At 51.5% G+C, this 20,997-nt stretch overlaps 1 protein-coding gene across 7 annotated transcripts in view; it reads right to left on the reverse strand.

Annotated features, from left to right (window-relative positions):
• The window catches only part of PAX2 (paired box 2), an 80,454-nt gene that overhangs the window by 23,863 nt on the left and 35,594 nt on the right, over positions 1 to 20,997 (reverse strand). For 5 of the 7 annotated variants that reach the window (XM_045068806.1, XM_045068807.1, XM_045068809.1 and 2 more), the window contains one exon: positions 17,695 to 17,763. The exons of the other annotated variants lie outside the window; for them this stretch is intronic. In XM_045068806.1, the coding sequence (XP_044924741.1) occupies positions 17,695 to 17,763 (69 nt within the window). The remainder of the gene's footprint in view (positions 1 to 17,694; positions 17,764 to 20,997) is intronic. 7 annotated transcript variants of the gene reach the window in all.

Genomic DNA, 20,997 nt, shown 5'->3' on the forward strand with positions numbered 1-20,997 from the left:
CATTCGGGAGACCATAGAAAATATTACATATTGATTAACCTCAACCTGCAGCCATCCTCTCTTCCAGCCTCCCAGATGGAGCATGGGGTCTGCTTTCCAAATGGGACCCACTATCTTCCCTTCCCTGTACTGTATTCCTCAGGAGGTTGGAAAGCAAAGAAAGTCTGTGTGTGTGTGTGTGTGTGTGTGCGTGCACACGCATGTGAAAGAGAGAAAAATGAAGGGCAGGATCCAGGCTGAGGTGGAGAGACAGACACAGGGCCAGCCTCCATGGGGTTTCCATGCTCCCTGCATTCCTACGGACACAAAACTTGGTTGTTGTATTTTTTACTGTGCAAGCCTCTGGAACGATTTTGTCTTAGACACTGCATGTGTCTCTCTTATATAAGTTAGGGTGCGGCACACTTAGTTTTTCCTTGCATATGGATATTCTCTGTGTATACGCATTTGTACACGTGTAAACATATCCAGACAGATATGTGTGGGTATTTGTGTAAGTGACAGAACAAGAGCTGTTCTCCAAGCACGCGTGCGCACGTGTGCGCACGTGTGTGTGTGCACACATGCATGTGTCACTGCACGAGGAGTGTGAGCTCAGGTGCCCCGTGTTTCTTCTGTGCCTGCTTTTCTTTCAAGGATGTGCCTCCTGATTCTACCCCTGTAGCTCTTTGCGTGTTCATTGTGTCTAATCGTCTCCCACTGGAATCCTCCTAACCTCTTTGGGAATCCCTGCTGTCGGGCCGAGCGAGGTGGTGGTGTCTTTGTGTGCGGTTATTGCGGTGTTGCCAAATGGGTCCCGGCAAGGAAGGTGTGCATTTGTCTGTGAGCAGGTGCTCCTGCGTTCAGTGCCCGAGTGTGTGCATACGTGTGGGAAGGCTCACAGCGTGCCCCTGCGTGGATTTGTGTCTGAGCCTGTGTGTGGCTTGACTCCACCGTGTGTGTGTGTGTGTGTGTGTGTGTGTGTATGGGGGCTGAACTGAAGCTTTGTCCTCAGGTCACTGGCTGGAGGAGTCTCTTTTCCTTCATTTATTCAGGGGCCCTTCAGATCTTGACAAATCTGTCACTCTAAATTTGCGAGAGATTATGGTGCTCTCTCCCCAGCCCGCAGAGAGGTGATATATGATATCTGCTGCCCCTATTGATTGCCTGATCTGGTGGCAGAGGCCGGCGAAATGAACTTGAAATGAACATCATGCCTCAACTCATTGTGCGTATAATACACTACTTAATCCCACATTTTTCAGCCGCTATGGAATTCAATTGATCAATCATGTTCCACTGATAGTACTGTTTTAGGGGTTATTGCTGCTCCCTCCACTCACTGACCTTTTTATTTATTTATTTTTTTGTATACTCAGGCCCTGGTGATAAGACAGGTTACAGAGGCAGCAGTGGAAGAGGGAGGGAGGAAGGAAAGGTGAAGGGAAGCCTGCTACTGGAAGGGGAGGCAGCAGGAGGTGGGCACAGGGAAGGAGAGGAGGAGGAAGGGCGCAGGGGTGAGGGAGAGAAAGAAGGTGCTGGAGGATCAGGAAAGCAAGGTGGTGTGATGAGAGCCTGCAGAGAACCCCAAGAGAGGCTACAGGAGGCTTGAGGAAACTCCCAGAGGAAGAAGAAGGCAATGAGGAGGCAGGAAAGGCAGCGGTAATGATGAATGATGAAGGAGCACAAAGAAACTTCTGGAGGGAGTGGGGGGGTGGGGGTGCAGAGACAGGGCATGGGCAGTAGAGCCATGGAGAGTGGGGACAGGAAGCTCTCGCAGGCTCTCTTCAGAGGAGCGGTGGCACCCTTCCTTCAGCTGGAGAAGGACGGAAAGGATGAAGGCAAGGGGAGAGTGTGGGAAGGGAGTGAGGAGAGGTGGTGGGGAGAAGCCTGGGATCAGAGGTTCAAGAAGCAGAAGTCCAGGAAAGGAGGAAAGGCAGAGGCAGAGAACAGGCAGAGGAAGAAGGGAAGACGCTCCTTGCCCCGGAAGCCCGGGGAAGTGCTGGCTGGGGAGAAGTCACTTGAACGGGGAACCTGGGGGTCCAGCTGTAGAAGGGCCTGAATGGGGCTGGGGGAGGGTAGGCTGAAGAAGGGAAAAAACAGAAGAGAAGAGAGAAAGAAGAGCAGACACAAAAAGAGAACATGGAAGAACAGACTAGAAAAGGAAGAGAAGACGAAGTGGTGCTCAGCGCTGCCCATGGGCAGAGACCTCCTGAAGATGATGGTGAGAGAGCCCTCTGGGTGGGACTTCCCAAGGGGAGACTCTGAGAGGTGACCCAAGGAAAGGGATGGAACCACAATGGGACATTATAGGCCCCGGGGAGTCAAGGCTCGCTGGCGGAGCCGGCCAAGACAGAGGAGGAGGCAGAAGCACATCTTGATCTAGGTTTCAGAGTGAGCGGGAAAGGAAATGCATGAGTAATTAGAGAACATCCTTCTCCAAAAAGATTCCCAATCCAACAGAGAGCCAGGCCATGAGTTCCCCGTGGGCAGAGACCATGACTGAATTCATCTCTGTGGCTCTAGCGCTGGGCACGGACATGGGCATAGAGGAGGCGTTTGATGAGTGACTGAATGGATGGCTGACCCAGGCCCCTGGCCCAAGGTCTCTGGATGGCCACCTGACTGGCTTGGCACCCCAGAATACCCAGTTGACTATCAGGTCCCTACCAATCAGAGGATGTGGGAAGATCCACAGCAGGGCCCTAGGTGGGCTTATGCCCCTTCTTCACTCATCCCTACTGCTGGTGAGCTTCTAACAGTGGCCCTCTCACCAACACCACCCTGCCCACCTATGGTACCTTTGCCCAAAGGACAGAGAATGCTGTCTTCCCAGTTAAGAGCAGCACTTGACCTGGGAGCTGCAGAACCACCGTCCTAGGAAGGCAGCAGAGGTTGCTTGGGAACAGGGACCAGAGACAACCTCTGAATTGGACTCCCCACACCGAGGCCCTGTCACAGACAAGCGGGGGGGGGTAGGATAAGATGGGTCTATTGGCCCACGGTGGAAGCTGGTTCCAGAGAAGGCCTTTCCTAACTGATGGGAGGAGGCCCTTGGCCTTTATCTTGATGAGATAAGCCAACCCCCTGTCAGGATTCCAAGAACAGGGCTGGAGTATGGTGGCCTCACGTCCTGGGCTTTGTGGAACAATTCTGATTTTTAATTCTCTTTCCCACTGCCAGGCCCTATTTTAGACGAAGGTTGGAAAATGTGGCGGCTGTAGGTTTAGTGAGACCTCACCCCGCACGCTGCTGGAGCAAGGAAGGGACCGTGTGCTAATTAGTCCCTGCGTGTGGGGGATTCAGTCCTGTCCTCCTTCTGTCCCCGACCCAGCCACCGTCCATGAGCAGCTCACAGTACTCAGCTTACTACATGCCATTGAATCCTCCCCACAACCCTGTGAGGTCAGGACTGTGATACCTATGTGAAAGGGAGGGAAACTGAGGCAAAAAGACATTACATGGCTTAGCCAAGGGCAGGCAGCTGGTTAGTGACAGTCGGGATTTGACTTCAGGTCTGCTTGACCCAGAGCCTACCCACTACGCCATTTCACTCTGCTGCCCAGGTTCTAACCCCAGGGGCTCAGATGGGGACCACTTGACTCCATCTGGGGTACGGTCTCCCTCCTAGCATCCTTACTTCTCTGCCTTGCACACTTCCTACACTGAAGGCACAGCCTGTGGCCCTCTGCTGACTGAGCACAGACTGTTTGAAAATGACTAGGGGAGACTTGGTCCAAATTTCTCATTTTACAGTGAGAAAAACTAGCAGGAGTGAGCAGCGAGCAGGGGGAGGTGACCACCCCGAGGTCATACAGCTCGGCGCTAGGGCTCTCAGGACTGGACCCCATTCTGGGTGTTTTGTCCACTACAGCAAGAGCACTCTCAAGGACAGTGAGCTACGGCAAGTCCTTTTTGGAATAAGGCAGGATATAAATAAATATATTAAATTAAACCATGGATGAATATTTTTCTTTCGGGGGAACAAAGGCTCATATAGTCTTTGCCTCTGACTGCTCCCTGTTTGCTGAGCAGTTAACAGAACGCCTTCCCAGATCTTAGGTTATCTGGGCTTCCTAACCACTCTCCAAGGTAGGTAGGGATTATGATCCCCTATTTACTGGTGAGGAAACGAGCTCAGAGCAAACAAAGTAGAGATTAGTGGGAGGCTGGCTCAAGGGCATATCCACCGGAGAGCCTGGCGCCGGGAAGGTGCTCCGTGGACAGCTGAGGACGGAGCTACAATGGGCAGCAGGAGCCCACCCAGCCCGTGTCCAGAGCGGGGGCTCCAGCAGCGGTGCCCTGGTCTCCATAGGGACAAAGACAGGTGCACAACCAAAGATCATCTTGACTAGAAGTAGAGCCGCTTTGTGAACATGGTTAACAATGGTTACCTTCGGATCATGAGCAAATCTGGATCATTTCTTCTCACCTAAGTTTTTCCATATTGTCCAGACTTTGTACAATAAGCATGCACTACTTCTAGAATCATCAATAAAAATGTCATTTACTCCCCCAGCGAAAGGATCTGATCTCACTCACTTAGCCTTGTCACTCCCCATCTCTTCTGGGCTTCCTGGGAGCAGAGCCCTACCTTCTACATTCTCTACCTTCTCTGACTCCAGGCCAGGCCAGTCATGAATTGTGCTGTCCAGAGAGAGCCCAGCAATTTGGGCAGGTGAGAAGCCACTGACTACCACATCCTAAAGGTGAGGGCTAGGCACAAAGGTGTTCCGTCCTCCTTATGTGATGACCTTCTACCTGAATTTTCAAAGTAGTCACTGCGAAGGACAGGAGAAAGTCTTGAGCACTGACCAAAAAGTGTGTGGGGGATGATTAGAGACAGAATGAAATAATGCCATTTCCTTGGCCAGAAAACACCCAGGCTCATCAAAGTCTACAAAATCAAGGTGGGATGAATAAGGGTTACCTCCCCCACAAATCCCAAGAAGTAAGAATTAGGCATTTGAGAGGGATCTTTATCAAGTACAGGGAAGAAGTATGCTACCACCAGCTCTCACAGCCCCAGTACACACGTCTACCTCTGGAGAAACTGACAGTAGAGCTTTTACATATACTCATTAAATCCGCTTGACTTTATGAGGTACTTCTCGTTTTTCAGATGAGCAGGAAAATTATTTGTTCAACAACAGCCAAGGACAAAGCAGCAGAGGCTGGATTTGAACTCCAGGATGTCTGACTCTGAAGCCCTCTCCAAATTCGCCACCAAATTTGCCTTTTATGTCAAAGGTCATCACCATCATCGTCATTAGCATGTATGGACACCGTGTCCCAGGCGGGCTTCAGAAGCTTCACACGTAGCATCTCCAGTTCTCACACAACACTTGCCAACGAGATACCATTAGTTCAGTTTTACAAACCAGGGGGGGAAAAAAAAACCGCGCAAGATCACACAGCAGAGGGGAAGCAATCTGGGGGGATGTCAGTCTTACTTCATTGGAAGACAGAAAAATGACCCCAAGAAGTGAGACAGGAAGAAAAGAGAAAAGGGACAGAGGAAGTTGGATCATTGCATGAGGGGCTTCGGCCCCCAGGGGGCAGGGGCGCTGGAAAGGCCTGGGCTCTCTGTGTTTGGGGTAGGGGGCTCCGAGCTAACGTCTGCTCTGACCGGTGGTGTCAGCTCCGCCCCCCCTTGTCTAACACTACCTTCCCCCTCTGAGGGGTTCACCCCCAGCTGCCAGTTGTTGCAGTTTCAAACTCAATTGTTCTCCTCGGTACTGAGGCAAATGGAGTCATTAATTACCTTCTATCGGCTGGGCTGAGTTCAGAATGCGATCAATATCCCCGCTTGTCATTCAGGGCAGCCCGCCTGGTGCAGCCCGGCCCCACCCCCACGCGGCGCCGGCCTCCCAGCTGATGGGGTGCGGGCCGGCTGGGTTCCAGGCACCCCCTCCCCTACTTTGCTTTCCTCAGGGGATCAAGAGCAGGGATTCAGGGCCACAGGGAGGGGTCTGGATGGGGAAAAGAAAGGGAAGGAGTGAGAGGGAGGGAGGAGAGAATGGGAGGAAAGGGGAGGGGAGGGAGGAAGAGAGGAAGAAAGGAAGAGGGGAAGCTGGGGGGGGGGGGAGGAGAAACAGACAGGAAAAGGAGAGAGGAAGAAAATCCTACTGCCCTGTGCTGGGAAGGGCTGCAAGGCCCAGGCTGGAGAGTGTGCGGGTGGGAACACAGTTTGTCCAAGGAGATTGGATGACATTCCCCCGTGCCTCCCATCCTTAAACTAGACAACCTGTGAGTCTGCTGTGGCCGAGGACAGGGCATGAAAAAGCCCTTCGAAACATGGCCCAAAGCTTAGGCTCTGAGCAAGACTAGGTTCTGCCTGGCCTTCTGGCCCTGCCAGACCACCTCCCCTCCTTGACCAAGCTCAGCTTCCAGATACTCAGTGAGTTCATGGTATGGGGAAAAGTGGGCGTGGTGCCTGGCCTGCCTGACCTCAGTCTTGCTGTGTCCATTGACACCCATGTGCCTCTAGGGACACTAAGCTGCACTGGTGATCCTAACAGGACACTGGACTAGGAGTGACATCTGAGTTGAAATCCTGGTTTTGTTGCTCACGTGCTACATGGCCTTGGCCAAGTCCCATGAGCTCTTCTGGATTGAGTTTCCTCAAAGTTACACCAGTGGGTGGCTAGCTCCTCCCTCTGCAGTATTAATTTCTTCTTTCTCTGTGTTCCAATTGCCGTCTATCCAAACCTCTATTGTAGAAATAATAATAATAACTGAAATCGATCCAGTTCCTATTACAGTAGCAGACACTATGTGTAACATATAGACACTGACTTAATCCTTACAATAACAGCGACTAACATTAAGTGCTTACTATATATTAGGCACTCATCTAAGAATTGTACATATGTTAACTCATTTAATTTTCACAAGAACTTAAGCAGGAAGTTTCTATTATTATCTCCATTTCGTAGGTGAGGAAATGATGTGCAGAGGTTCCAGAACTTTCCTAAGTTTACACAGCTAACAAGTGATGCAAGAGACAGAAGAAACACAGGCAATATGCTGGTGGCAGCTTAAGTTCGTAACCCGGAGAAACCAAGGGATGGAAAAGTTAAGCAACTTACCCCAAATTACCTACTACAGCCAGTAAGTGCCAGAGCCAAATTTAGAATCTATATGTATCATCATTTATTTTTTAAAAAGATTTTATTTATTTATTTGACAGACAGAGATCACAAGTAAGCAGAGAGGCAGACAGGGAGAGAGGAAGGGAAGCAGGTTCTCTGCTGAGCAGAGAGCCTGATGCGGGGTCTTGATCCCAAGGCCGTGAGATCATGACCTTAGCTGAAGGCAGAGGCTTTAACCCACTGGGCACTAACCCAGGCGCCCCTCATCGTTCTTTTTTTAATGTTTGTTTTTTCCACTAAACTGTGACTATTTCGAAGGCAGGGACTCATCTTTTTCATCTTCGTAAACCTAGCATAGGGCCAGAGGTGATTAAAAAAAAAAAAAAAAAAGGAATATTGGCTGGTTCATCTAACAGAATTCCAGAAGCAAAGGTAGATAACCTCTTAACTTGCTTTGCTTAACAGTTTACCTTTTAGAAGAAAAAAGAAACAACGAAGTGAGTTGCTACTCTGGATTCAGTGTCACTGCATTTTACAGCTGCAAATTATCATGGAGATGATCATTTAATCAGATTCCCTCTTAGAGACCAAAAAAAAAAAAAAATAAATAAAAAGCTCAGAAAGGTTGAGCAATTTTCCCACGTCACACAGCTGGTGATCTTTAAGATGGGAACCGAGGTTCTCAATGCCCAATGCCCTTTTCACTATTCCCAGCTGCTTAATTCTGACCAAGAGACAAAAACCAATAAAAGGCAGGGCACCTGGGTGGCTCAGTGGGTTAAAGCCTCTTCCTTCGGCTCAAGTCACGATCTCAGGCTCCTTGGATGGAGCCCTGCATCCGGCTCTCTGCTCAGCCAGGAGTCTGCTCTCCCTCCCACCTCCCCCACCTCCCCCACCCCCCCCCCCGCCTGCCTCTCTGCCTGCTTGTGATCTCTGTCAAATAAATAAATAAAATCTTAAAAAAAAAAAAAGATAAAAGGGAAGTGATGGGGATCTGCGGAGAAAGCAAGCATGTCTAGAGTTGACAGTAGCCAGCAAAGGAGGCATTGGACAGAATCCAACTTAAGGCAAGCAAACTGCTACACAGGGAAGGCAAGAACGGTCGTGTGATTCCACGGCAAGAGATTCTACAAGGGAGTATAGCTCCGTAAGGACAGGGTGCTCTAAAAATGAAATTCCACCTCTACAAGCTCAAATAATCAACCTGACAAAGTAAAGGGACTGGAGCGGGGGAAGGGTTGAAAGAGAAGGACATTTAAGGAAAAATCATTGCTGTTGCACACGGATAAGCTTTAAAATATGATGAGCCTAGATTTTAAAAGGACATGTACACTGAACAGTGGAAGATTATGCAGCCATTAAAAAATCATGTTTTCAAAGAATATTTAATGATATGTGAAAATGGTCCTATATAATATTAAGTGAAAATAGCAAGACACAAGCTGTATATACAGTATCATTCCAATTTTGATAAAAAAATTATATATGCACGGAAGGAAAAAAAAGACCATAAAGACTATACCAAATCCTAACAGTAGTTATCTCTCAGTGATGAGATTATGGGTGTTTTTTTAAAAAAAAAATGTACTGTATCTTTCAAATACCTTCCAATGAGCATGTATGACACTTATTATCAGACAAAAGTTAGTTTTTTCCCTTTTAAAAAGGACACAACAGATGGAAGGATGGATATGAGAGTAACGTGAACCTGTCAGGAAGACAAAAGGTCAGAACAAGCTGAGACAACAGAAAAGGGCTTTCGTAGCTATGTCTGAAGAAAGAACAAAAAGGAAGGCAGGCTTAGGTTCAGTTCTTGGCAAGGGGAGTAAGAGAGAAAAAAGGGGGAGAAGGCAGAGCCTCTTGGCCCTCCCTCCCTCTGCTTGCCTTCTTCTCCACCAAAGCAAAGAATCTTCAAAATGGGACCAGCATGAGTTGCCCATATCAGCAGGGGGCCAGGCAGGTAACTCTTCTCTATTTCAATGTACTTAACTTTCCCTGGGCTCACATAATTCATCTACCAGCACCCTCCAAGAGAAAGTGGATAGGATCCTACATTTTTTGCTGGTAACCCTTGAGAAGTCCCAATGAAAGCGTGAGGCAGTGACAAAGCCCAATGCCATCTTCCCTGCCAAGGGGAGGGGGGCTCATGTAAATAACGCTCTAATAAATTTCATGCTAGGGTCGGGAAATCTTTTAGAAGACATTGTTATACAGTTAATGTGTGGGCCCTGGGAAAAAACATGGGGCTACCCCGGAACCTGCCTGCACCCACCAAGAAGAAGTTGTGGCACATTCATTAGCTATCAATGCTCAGATCAGATGCTAACCCCACTAAAACCTCTTTTAACTGCCCTGATTGGAAACAACTGTGCGCGCTCTCTCTCTTTTTTAAACACTCATCATAGCACTTTATACCTTGATCATAGCATCTATTGCATTCCGCTTGTATAATGATGCGCATATTTTCCTTCCTACTAGATTAGAAGCTTCTCAAAGTCAAGAACTGCATTCTATTTACTTTTGTAAACCAGTCCCGCCATGTTTTATACATAACAGGCACTCAATCTGCTCATCAACTTCAGTTGTATTTTTAATTGATTGAGAAAATGCTGTGGATGTGGTGAATGTTAACATTTCACAGAGAATCCCCTTCCTAATTTTATGGGCAGGATGAAGAAAAGTGAAATGCTTGATGGCTGCTGGGCTTAGTAGTACCCAAGGCATTCATTTACTGCAACCAGGAGGGAAGTTTCCACTGGTGGGCCACTGTCTCTCCTTTACTGTAAAGACATATCATTTAAAAAAATTTTTTTTAAATTTATTTGAGAGAGAGCACAAAGGGAGAGGGAGAGGGAGAAGCAGACTTGCCGCTAGAAAGACCCATGCAGGATTCAATCCCAGGACCCTGAGATCATGACCTGAGCTGAAAGTAGATGCTTAACCTAACCGATTGAGCCACCCAGGTGCCCCAAGGCAAATAATTCTTGTAAAAAACAAACAAACAAACAAAACCGATTAGGATGATGCTACAGAAGACACCCTTATGATCTTAATCAGGTGGAATTAAGAGCCCAAACCAACAAGATGAAATTCAACAGGGATAAATGGAATGCCCTATGTTTAGGTTAAAAAAAAAAAAAATCAATTATCCAAGTGCAAAATGGGGTAGACCTGGCTTGATAGCAATTGATGTGAAAAAGATCTCGAGGTTTTCGTTGACCACGAACTCGATATGATCTTGAGTCTGACAGAACTGCTAAAAAAAATCGAATGTAATCTTGGGCTACGTTATGGAGGCAGAATCTCCAGATGGAGGGTGACCATGGTTCTACCATTCTTGGCATTGGCTAGACAGCCTCTAGGGTTCAGTGGGCACGTAGGAAAGACTTTAACTGTCAAGAGTGAATTCAGATATGGGCAACCAGGATGGTGGGAAACCTTCCTCCAGTGCAGGGACCACATCATGTGAGAAATTAAAATTCACCTGGGGGCTCAGCAAACCAGGTGGGACAGACGGAAAGAAGGGAGGAAGGGAGGGAGAGAAGAGAGGGCATCAAAGGGAGATCTTTACCATCACTCTAAGTGGTGAATATTGTTGTCTCTATTTTAAAGAGGAGGAACCTGAGATTCAAAGACATCATGTAAATAGCTGAAGGTCCCACAACCAGTAAGGAGAGCAGATGGACCCCACAGCCAGACATTTGGCTTCCAAGGTTTTCCCTCAACACTACCCTGACTCAGAATCAAGGCAGTGCTGTTAACAACGACAACTGTCCATGTATATACTATGTGCAGGCAGGGGCTGTGGTCTGTCAGCCAGAACTGTGGGAAGGGAGAGTTCTATGGGAGTGGCGGATAAGACCAGATGACCTTTATGAATCTGATGCTTTGACTTGTCACCATCCTCAGCCCAGCCACTGATGTCCCTTCCCCTGGGAGGGGTCTCTGGAGACAGTCTCTCCGCATCTTAGGTACTCTGGGGCTCAAGTCCCAACTCCCGCTTGTTCTAGCCACTTCCCTGGATGCCTAGTGAATGCTTGGCCACATGGTTCAGCATTTAATTAATAGCTTATTGTCTGATGTGTGATAGCCTTGCCTCCCCCAGTAGATTATAAATTCCTGGAGACTCCTGTCCTCCTGGTTATTTTTTCCTCTCATACATCCCAACACAGTGGGCACTTGAACCCACACTGATACCAAGCTCGCGAGAGATGTTAAGTTTTCTCAATATTCCACTATTTACACACCAAAGGAAAACCACAGACTCTCAGCTGTCTGAAACAGCTTATAGGAAATCTGCCTGAGGACAGAGGCGTGACCCTCACAGTTCCTCACCAAACAGTAGAGGGGAGACCTAGACATCCAGAGAATTATACCAGTACAGTGACCTCCCCCCTTCTGAATAAGCTAGTCCCCACTCGTCCCCAAATCCCCAGGCACCTGTAGCAAAGAAAGGCAAGAGCCCCCACGGCTGACACACAGCCAGCGTGAGTGCCTGTGACCCATCTAGGAAGTGGGAGGCGGGGCAGGCAGAGGTGAAGCTGGAGGGAAGGGGTGACCAGAAGCAATGACAGGAGGGGAGTGAACAGGCAGTGGAGAGAGAACTGAACTGTACAGAGAAAGGGGAAGGGTGAGTCCTGGGTGGGTTTGGGTGAATTCCCCAGAGTGATCAACTTCCCTGCTTGAGAGCGGGCGCTGTGCCTTCCTGCTGGCCGGCTGGCAGAGGCTAGGGCTCCAGGCTCCCTGGCCATCAGTGGGGAAGGAGGGCTGGTCCAGCGTCTGTCTGTGTGGGGATGAGTCCTCCTCCAGCCCTATGTGGGCTCTCAGGATAGGGCTGGGGCCTCCTACCTGGTGCTGGGTTCCAGCTGGGGCCAGGACCAGTTAGAAACCTCTCTGGAGCCAGGAGGGAAGGGGGCTTTGTTAGCTCAAAGGACACAAGCAAGGCGAAAAATTACATAGCAGGCCGCCCTAAGTATGCTTGTTTAGAGAAACTGCTTGCATTTATGAAGTCTTTGGTGCGGAAAGCAGGGTTGCAAATGACTGCATCAGAGCGACAGTAAAGGCCATTAATTTCCTGTTATGTTTTCCTGTGTTGGGGGCTTTATTAATTTAATTTTACACTGTCGAACAACAGCGAGAGCTGACACTGCCAGCCTCCACGGCTGGGGTTTTCTTTCTGTGTGTGTAGCAAGGCTTTGCCTGACATGCAAATCAACGCTATTACCGGAACCAATAAAGATGTGTGGCGGGAAGAGGGGAGGGATGAGGAGAGGGAGGGAGGGGAGGAGGGAGGGGAGGAGGGAGGGGAGGAGGGAGGGGAGAGGAGAGAGAAGGGGAGAGAAAGGGCGAAAGCCATCCTTGGCCAGTTTCTGCCTCCCTCCATGCCTGAAATCTCCTGGCTTCCAGAGCATTCTCCATAATCAGCAATTTCTGCCCATCCTTCGCTTTCCTTTCAACTCTTTTTCCCTCCACGGTCCGCCTTTGGATGACTCTACCTCTGCTATGCTCCTCTGTCCCAGCTCCTGGTGGAACTTGAACAGGGACACCAAGTTCCTGGGGAGAGGCAGGAGACAGACTTCCCCTCCCCGTGTCCCATCCCCAGCTAAGGCCTGTCACCGAAGCCAGGGATTGTCAACCCCAAGGGTCGGAGTGAAGGCCTTTACTACACACTCTCCTTTCCTCCAAAGTCAAGGACTCCAGCCCATTTACATGATTAGTATACGCACACGTGAACCCATGTGCTTGTGCACACCAAGAAACCCCCAGAAGAGCAGATAGGCCACCTTGCTCGTAAGTCCCTCTGAGAGCCCTTATCCTTAATCTTGCCAATCATTCATTTCCTTTGAAGTCCCAGGAAAAAAAATACACTGTCTCTGTTTCTCCTTAAGAGACCCCAACTGTAGCTGTCTTCAGGAGCTACAAGGTACCCAGCTGGCCTAGACCAAGATACCAGAGAAAAGGAATCCCAGTGTCAGAAAAAATATAGCTTCCTGGGAGACCACATTCTGGTCCCTTTTACCACTTATGCCTCACAACGATCTGCCTGAGACTGTCCCCACTGCCCCTCACACAGAGTAGCTTTTACAGGCTGGCTGTCCCAGGGGTCCACCCGGCCCTCGGTCCCGCTTGCCATGCCACCAGTCTGCCCGGGGAGGGCGTGCTCACTGGTTGTGTGTCTGGGTGGGCCATACCACCAAAGGAGAGGAAGATGGGGGGTGGGAGCTGGGCAGGTGAGAGGGAAGGAAAGTGAAGCTCTTAGAGTCACTCCTACCAAACACACCATCTGTACCCCTCCCATCCAGACTTTGCAGTCGGCTGGAGGCTAGGGAGATCTGTGTGAGCCCGTGGACAAGAGAGAGAGAGAGAGAGAGAGAGAGAGAGAGAGAGTCTATGCATCCCTCCCTCTGTCACTGGCTTGCCTGAGCTCCTGCCCGCACTTTCTGCTTCAGGAGCTGTTTGCCAGCCTCTGAGAGGCTGTTGAATGGAATCCAGCTCTCCCTAGGAGGGAAACATAAACTTCATAAACTGCATTTACCTTAATGCAGGTTCCTGGGGCTGCTTTCCTTGGGCTTTTCTTCCCTCCTCTGCCCGCTCTGTCTTGATCACATTTTACCTCTGCCCTTGTGTGCACCCACACCCCACACGCGCACACCTGCGTGCGCACGTGCACACACACACACACACACACACGCATACGATAGCCAGTACTTCTGAAAAAGATCAAGGCTCAGGCAGGAGGAGAATGCGCAGGGTGTGAAAGCCGTGTTTAAAGGAGAACCCCTCGGCCTGGCAGCGCGGGGGGGGGGGGGCTGTGAGGTGCGAAGAGGGTCTCCAGGGGAGCCTTGCACAGAGAGCCTTCTGAGGCAGGCAGGGAGGGGGGGGTCCTTCAGGGAGGGAGGGATACTGATGTGTGGTGGGGACAGCCAAATGGTGGGGACAGCCAAATCAGGAGCCACCTGGAGGCTGGGCCCTGGGGCTCCAAGGAAGGGAGGGAGCGAAGGCGAGGCCTTCGTGCAGGTTGAGGTTTGTGAGGCCTCCCTTGTCTGGTGTTGTCAAGGTCAGCAGGTTCAGGTTCACCGAAGGGTCAGGATGGTTTGAATTACTGGCTCTCCTGCAACTCAGCTAGAGGCTCGTGATCTGTCTCCCAGCCCCAGAGCCAGGCCCAGCCCTCCCCCACCTTCCTTGCCTTTGCGCCCCCACCCAGGGCAGGATGGGGAGGGTCCCGGAGAGTCCCCGCGGGCACGGGCCACCACCGTGGTCCCCCGGGGGAGGGCAGACAGGGAAGACTCTGAGCTCAGGGCTCCTCCGTGGGCAGCCAGCAGGCTCAGACCCACTCCTCCGGCAGGCAGCCGTCTGGCCTGCCTGCCTCCCAAGCCCTTTCCCTGAAGTGTCCCCCTCGCCCCTGCCCTTTGCAGCTGCCCCTTGGCCTGCCGAGGAGGAGGAGGTGCCTGGGGAGGGGAGCCCAGGGTCAGCAGGGCCCGGCTCCTCCCTCCCACATCCAGAGCCTGCACTTGGGGGAGAAGGGCAGAGCTGAGGCAGCGGATTTCTCGCCTGGTGCCCTTGCCAGTGGAGGAAGGAGACTGATGCCTACCTTCAGGGCAGGAAGGGGGTTGCTGCGGGGAAGATTGGAGGTGAAGACACATTCTGACAAGACGGGGGTGTATGCACACACGTGCACAGGGGGCAGCAAGAGGACCTGAGGCCCTGGCCGGGAAAGTTCGGGTACGACACTACCCCCACCCCGGTTTCCACCCCGACACAGGGAACCTCTCCACGGCAGATCTGTCCATTCTCTCCTGAGCGCAGTGGCGACCTGTCTGTCCCAGCTCCTTATGAAGAAAAGTCTCTGTTGTGCTAGATCTCAATGGTCTTCCTCAAACAAGCAAATACAACTCTTCACAGAGGCATGAACTGGTTGGGGAACCACACCGCTTAGTGATCTGGCTGCGGGTCTCTGGGGTGAACGCAGAGATTTACGTACGAATCCACACACCCTGGCTGAGTACACAGAGCCATGGCCAAACCCTGGTCCTTCCCCACAGACAAAAGCAAGTCCACAGGTGCACAGACGCCAAATAAAATATCGACATAACCTACCCCTACTTCTGGGTAACAATATGATCAGTGTTCAACAGGCTCATGGCCGACATTACCCAGAAAAGGGGGCTAAAATAGGTGATCCATCTCAGAGAAACTCCCCTCTCGGGTACCAATGGTCTGATCTCCCAGGTTACTGGGAAGATAGAATCATAACAACGAGTGTGTGCTCATAAGAGGATTTCTCTTTTTCTTCAGTGTCTTAACTCTTTCTCGGACTGGAGTGGACATTAGCCAGGTTTTGACAATTTTTGGGAAAAGGAACATAGGTTGAGCTTTGTGGATACAGTTAAACTCGGACACTTGCCCAGACAGATGACTGCCTTCATGTAGATTGGTTTCTGGACTTTCACAAGATCTGCTTCATGAGGGGCAGAGTCTATGACCTGGGTGAGGTCGTATGGGGATGTAAAATCATATCCTTCCAGCCATAATTCGCAGAGGACCTCTCCTTAGAGAAATTCCAACTCTGTTCGGCTTCCCTCTGCCAGCAAAATGTTTTCTTACAGTGCCTGGCCAGGGCGTGGAGGAGAGCGAAAGCTCTCACAGTGGTTCTGTGATTTCCTGCCCAGGATGGAAGCTGACACAAGGGTTCTGAGAGCACACCACCCCGGGCTCTGGGCTCCGTGCTCCTGGGTTGGTGGGGTGGGGGGTGGTATTCTTTGAGAAGGGAAGCCGAGGGCTGGGGACGTAGGTGTGGAAGGAGGAAGGGGTATGCAGACATGGCTGTACCCAGGTGCTGGGTCGGTTAAGGATTCTGCAACACGGTGTCTCCTGGACACTCCTTGGTAGCCCCTCCCAGCTCCCTCGGCAGAGAACCCTGTCCCACTAACAGGGCCTATGCTTTGCAAAACTTCCCTAGGTTCTGCCCACGCAAGCTGCACTCCGACTGCTCTCTGCTTCTGGCCATCCTTGGCATCTGGACCAAAAGGCCGGAGGGAGTCAGGCTCTGGCTCCTGCCTCACGCCAGCCTCCCAAGCAGAGCCCACCTGCGGCCGTCCCCCCACCGGCCTCCTCCAGGAGGCACAGGGGAAGTCCCAGGGCCAGGCAGCCTCTCCTCTTCCCCAGCGGGTGAGGGGGGCTGGGGGTCCTCCTCATCTGCCTCTTCTGACACCAGCACTCCTCCCGCTGCCCCTCCAAGAAGAGAGTGGAGAAGAGAGACTGGTGACCAGGGCACGCCTGCTTTACATTAATGAGCTACCCTGAGTGTAGTCCGGCCACTGCAGCCGCCTACAAAAGGAGGCGAGCGCGGGCGGCCAGGAGCAGGGCGGCTCAGGTAATTGGTTTATCTATCTGGAAGCAGGGGGAGCCATCTCAGCACAGACAGACTAGCAGTAAAGTCTCTTCCTTAAGGCTATTTCCTTTGTCTTTTCAATTGCTTGCACATCCATGTGAGAGAGGGAGAGAGTGTTAAAGAGAGAGGGAGAGGGAGAAATGTTAATTTGTGAATTAATGGCTTTTCTCAGCGGAATTGTAAATTCAAATGTCACCTCACACGGTGACACCACGGCTGGTCTGCTGAAGAAGCAATGATAAGATCCCCCACCTCCCTTGGTGCCCCTCCCTCCCCAAAGATAGCTGTGGAGTGGAACATGCTACTTTTAATTTGCAATAACAACACAACAGAGGTATGCAGTAATGACTGCCTTCCTCCACCCTCCTCCTGCCTGCCTTCCCCCCAGTCCGCTTGGCTCCCCATTTCCTCCCTCCCCACCCCTTTGCTCTTTGGAAACAACACCTTACCTCACCCCGGCTGCCCCCCACCCCAGCCCAGCCAGGGCCCGATCACATGGGGGGGGAGTCGTGGGGGGGGTGCCTTCGAAATTGACGATGCTGCAACCCTCTCTTCTCCTTCAATAATCAGGGAATTAATGACCCTGAAGTTAAAGTGAGGCTGATACCGAGGCCCTGCCCAGCGTTGGGAAAAAGCCTTCATTGTTTTCAAGCAGGAGGCGGGCAGCAGTGAGGGAGATTCATGGATGGAGATTGAATATGCAATTTTCTTTCACCTTGCCAAGAGCTGCCCCTGGGCTGTGCCTGGCCTAAATTTTTCCTTTTACCATCTCTGCCTTATCCGGCCCTCCCACCTCCCTTCCATTCTTTCCAGAAAATTACCTTCAAAATTGATTTCCACTTTTACAAACAAATATAATGGGAACACAGGAAAAAACTTGGGCCGTGATGAATTAGGGCTGTCAGGTGCTTCCAGGTCTCCTTTGCTTTTGTTTTACTACCCGATCTGTTCTTTGTTTTTCCAAGGGCTGGAAAAAGTGCCCCCCATCCACGGAGTGTCTGACCCTCCAGGCTGCTGGGGCCTCAGCCCCCAAAACCCGGCAGTGGCCCGTGGCCGAAGTGATCCGAGCCCTGAGACTCTGTTAGCCTCTTGGTTTCCCAGTGGAAGCCTGACCCACCTCCTCGTTTCTGCTCCCTGGCTCTTAGGAGCCCACCCTCTGAATTATCTCTAACCGCCACCCCCCAGCTCTGTCCCCTGACCCCCACGCCATGTTCCCTCTGTCCCCCATACCTCTTAAAGTCCAGACCAGATGCAAACCTCCACCTCCTCTAATGTGGGCAGGATCAGTGTATACCTCGACTAGAGCAAATAAGAGACAGACAGACACTGAGAGATCCCGAAAGACAGGCAGGTAGAAGACTGGGGACAAGACCCAGAGATTGGGAGACCAGGCTCCTCCTGCAAGGGCTGTGAGGTTTCTGAGTGATAACTCCCACACAGCCTGAGGGTGTAAGGGTCCCCAGCCTCAGTCTCCCCAGCCTTGGGCCCCAGGCAAACCAGGAGGCAGGCTCAGGACAGCTCACCCTTTTGCCTCCAGAATGCAAGGTGGTGCCTATGGGGCCTTTTGGGTGACACTCTATACACCTGTGGACTTGGACCTCGGAGCCTTAAAAGGCTCAGGCCTGGCCTAGAGCTCTCTCTGCTCACTAGTGCTGGCAGACACGCACCTGCTCACACCTGGCGGTCTCTTCAAGTATATACACTACCCAGAAGACTGCACACCCACCCCATACAGGCATTCCACGCCCCTTTTCACCCAAAGATCTCAGAATGGTGGAAAACGCACATTTACCCATATTTGCATAAGCCACGTAAAAAATTACATGGTGTCCATAAAACAACACGCATACATTTCCCTAGCTAAATAAATACACTTACATGTGAGAGCAGAAATGCACAGCAATGGAGAGAGGGAGGGATGCTTCCATGTTAGAAAAGAAGGGGGCCTAGATTTAATTATGCGCATCTAAAATGCCTTTGGACATTAAGAGAGAACACGTGGCCCACCCAGATAACCACACAGCAAATGACCACGCAGAGATGGACAAAGGTCCTCCCGATCACACACGGGTGGCTGGACATCTTTCCTCCACTCCCGGGCCCCATCCCTGTGAGCTTGTCCCAGTGTCAGGTTCCTGCACCAAGATTAGGGAACGTGGGCCCAAATAGATTTTATTCTGACATGACTTCACTTTCCTTCAAAGTATAAACCTGCCGATTAGGTCCTCTCCCGCAGACCCTCGACGACCTGCCTTCCAAGATGGAGTTGGCTCAACACTGTATCCGTGCTTCTGTGTGGTCCTCTCCACAGTCCCCCTGAAGTGAGTGTGATGCCATCTCCATTGTACAGAGAAGACTGAGCTGATCAAGGGTAAGCAATCTGCCTGAGCCACTGGGATTCCAACCCGGGGGTGGCCTCACTCCAGGGGCCCACGCCTTTCCCCACTGAGCCACACCGTCCAGCCACGCCACTCCAGGGACAGCCTGCTTGCCTCCACCTGGCACCCTCGTCCTCCTCCTTGCTGGGCTGGGGTCCTGCAGCCTCTTCTTGCCCGAAGCCAAGGCTCCTGGACCGGGAAGGTGCTGCTCATTGCCCCCGCCAAATCCCCCCGTTTGCTCCACGTCTAACCTGAGCAACACCTAACTCAGGAATTAAGGCTCTTTTTCCAGTTATGGCTATATGTGACAGGACTGAGCCATTTCCTTGCAACCCGCCCAGTCTGCAAATACACCCCTGCACAGGGTTGGGCACCTCTTAACTGCACAACTCATTGTGCACCTAATTAATGGAATGCAAAATCACGGCCCCCAGCAAGCCCACACATCAAAGGGTGATACCAACAAGCCTTCCTTCACACGGATAACCAGTCTTATACCTTATGACTTCATTTGGATTTTTGGACAAGTTATGTAATTGCTCCGTGCGCCAACAACGTGCATGGACAGCAGTGCTTTAGGCTATGGCCGAAAGCAACTAGGTGAAGGCAAAGGATTCTGGTTTTCCAGCCTGAAAAGAATACAAGAGTCTCTATCTCCCAGCCACATAAACCAGGGCATACAGTATTCAGGGAAGCAGTGTCCCTTCAAGGGACTCTAATATACTCAACTGAAATCGTAGCCAAAACGAGGTAAGGATCTTAGCAGGGCATTAACTGGGGATCTACCTTCTCCGACTGATGGAGAGCCTGGCTTCTGGATGCTTTGTGACATAGCTTCCTCGTCTATCCTTGGTCCATCTCCCTGTCTCATTCTGGGAGATCCTGGACTCAGGTAGGTGGACAGTGTCAAAGCTTCTTGACTAGCACATGTCTTAAAGGAAAGTCCAGGGATTTTCCCATACCTCCAATGGCATGAGAAGGCATCTCAGGCAGGCTCACAGACACTGTCAGTTCCCCTTTCCCCGGAGTCACAGCTGATCGGCCCTTTACTAATATCTCCACAGATATGATTGTTGCAGATACTAATAACGCCGTCCGTATTCCAAGTGCCAATGCCAATAATGCTCTGGGTATTATCACTGTGAACACCAATAACTACCGCTGAGATTGTCTCCAATAATGCCAGCACATGCTGCAGAGATTGTCCTCGCTAATGCCCACCACCGTGACATTGTTAGAGCTGAAGAATAGGCCCAACTGTACCCAGAGGCAGGAGCCCAAGCAGCTTCCTTGAGGACAGAGAGGCTCATGGCTTGCCCTCGGGGTACGGCACTTCTAGAGATATGCCACAGTGCATGGGCCTAGGGAGGGGCGGCGGGGTCCTCCTGGAGGGAGATGGGCCCCTCTGCTCCCTGGAGGTCTAGTCCCTTGGCATGCATCCCCACTCCCATACCAGTGCCCTGCAGGGCACTACCCCACCCCACCCCCAACCCCGGTCAGTTTCCTTGTAGCCTGTGCCGCACGCCTGGTGGCTGAAGGACACACCTGGGTGTCTGCAGCCCGTGCCTGAGGCCGCCTCCTGCCACCGGCCTGCCAGCTGCTGTGCTACCTTGGCCTGACCGCACACTTGGGCTACATCATCTTGACACATAATTATCTCTCCTATTCTTAATCATCTGAGCTGCTCCCTAATGCAAACTGGGCCTGGCTGCTTGGAGGCACCCAGGATGGGGGAGGGGGCAGAGCTGCAAAAGGTCTGCCTTTGCTCTCTCCTTTCCTCTCCCTTCCACCTGGATCCCACCGACAGGTCAACTGTGTGCAGCGGCCCGGGGTGGGCACGGGGGCAGGTCAGGGAGAACGGGCTTCCCTCACAGGCGCTGCCCTCTACCAGGGAAATGGCGGCTCCACCTGTGCTGGGGTTGGTCAGAGGAAGCGGGAGTCAAGGCAAGAGAACCATCCCCCCGCACCCCAAAAGAAGTAGGGCCTCGGATCCTCCTTGTCCCCTGGCTGGGCCCAGGAGGTAGGTGTTTAAGCCATAGGGGAAACCGAGAGCTCCCATTAGCCCTCACCTAGAAGATGCCAACTGCTTCCTGAGCTATCTCCCCGCTGCCATCACAGTCACCCTGCCCGGAGGATGGCCTTCCCAAACCTAGCA

The sequence above is a fragment of the Mustela putorius genome, unplaced genomic scaffold (assembly GCF_011764305.1).
Source record: "Mustela putorius furo isolate JIRA1106 unplaced genomic scaffold, ASM1176430v1.1 tig00003909_pilon_pilon_pilon, whole genome shotgun sequence".
In the NCBI taxonomy this organism is placed as follows: Eukaryota; Metazoa; Chordata; class Mammalia; order Carnivora; family Mustelidae; genus Mustela; species Mustela putorius.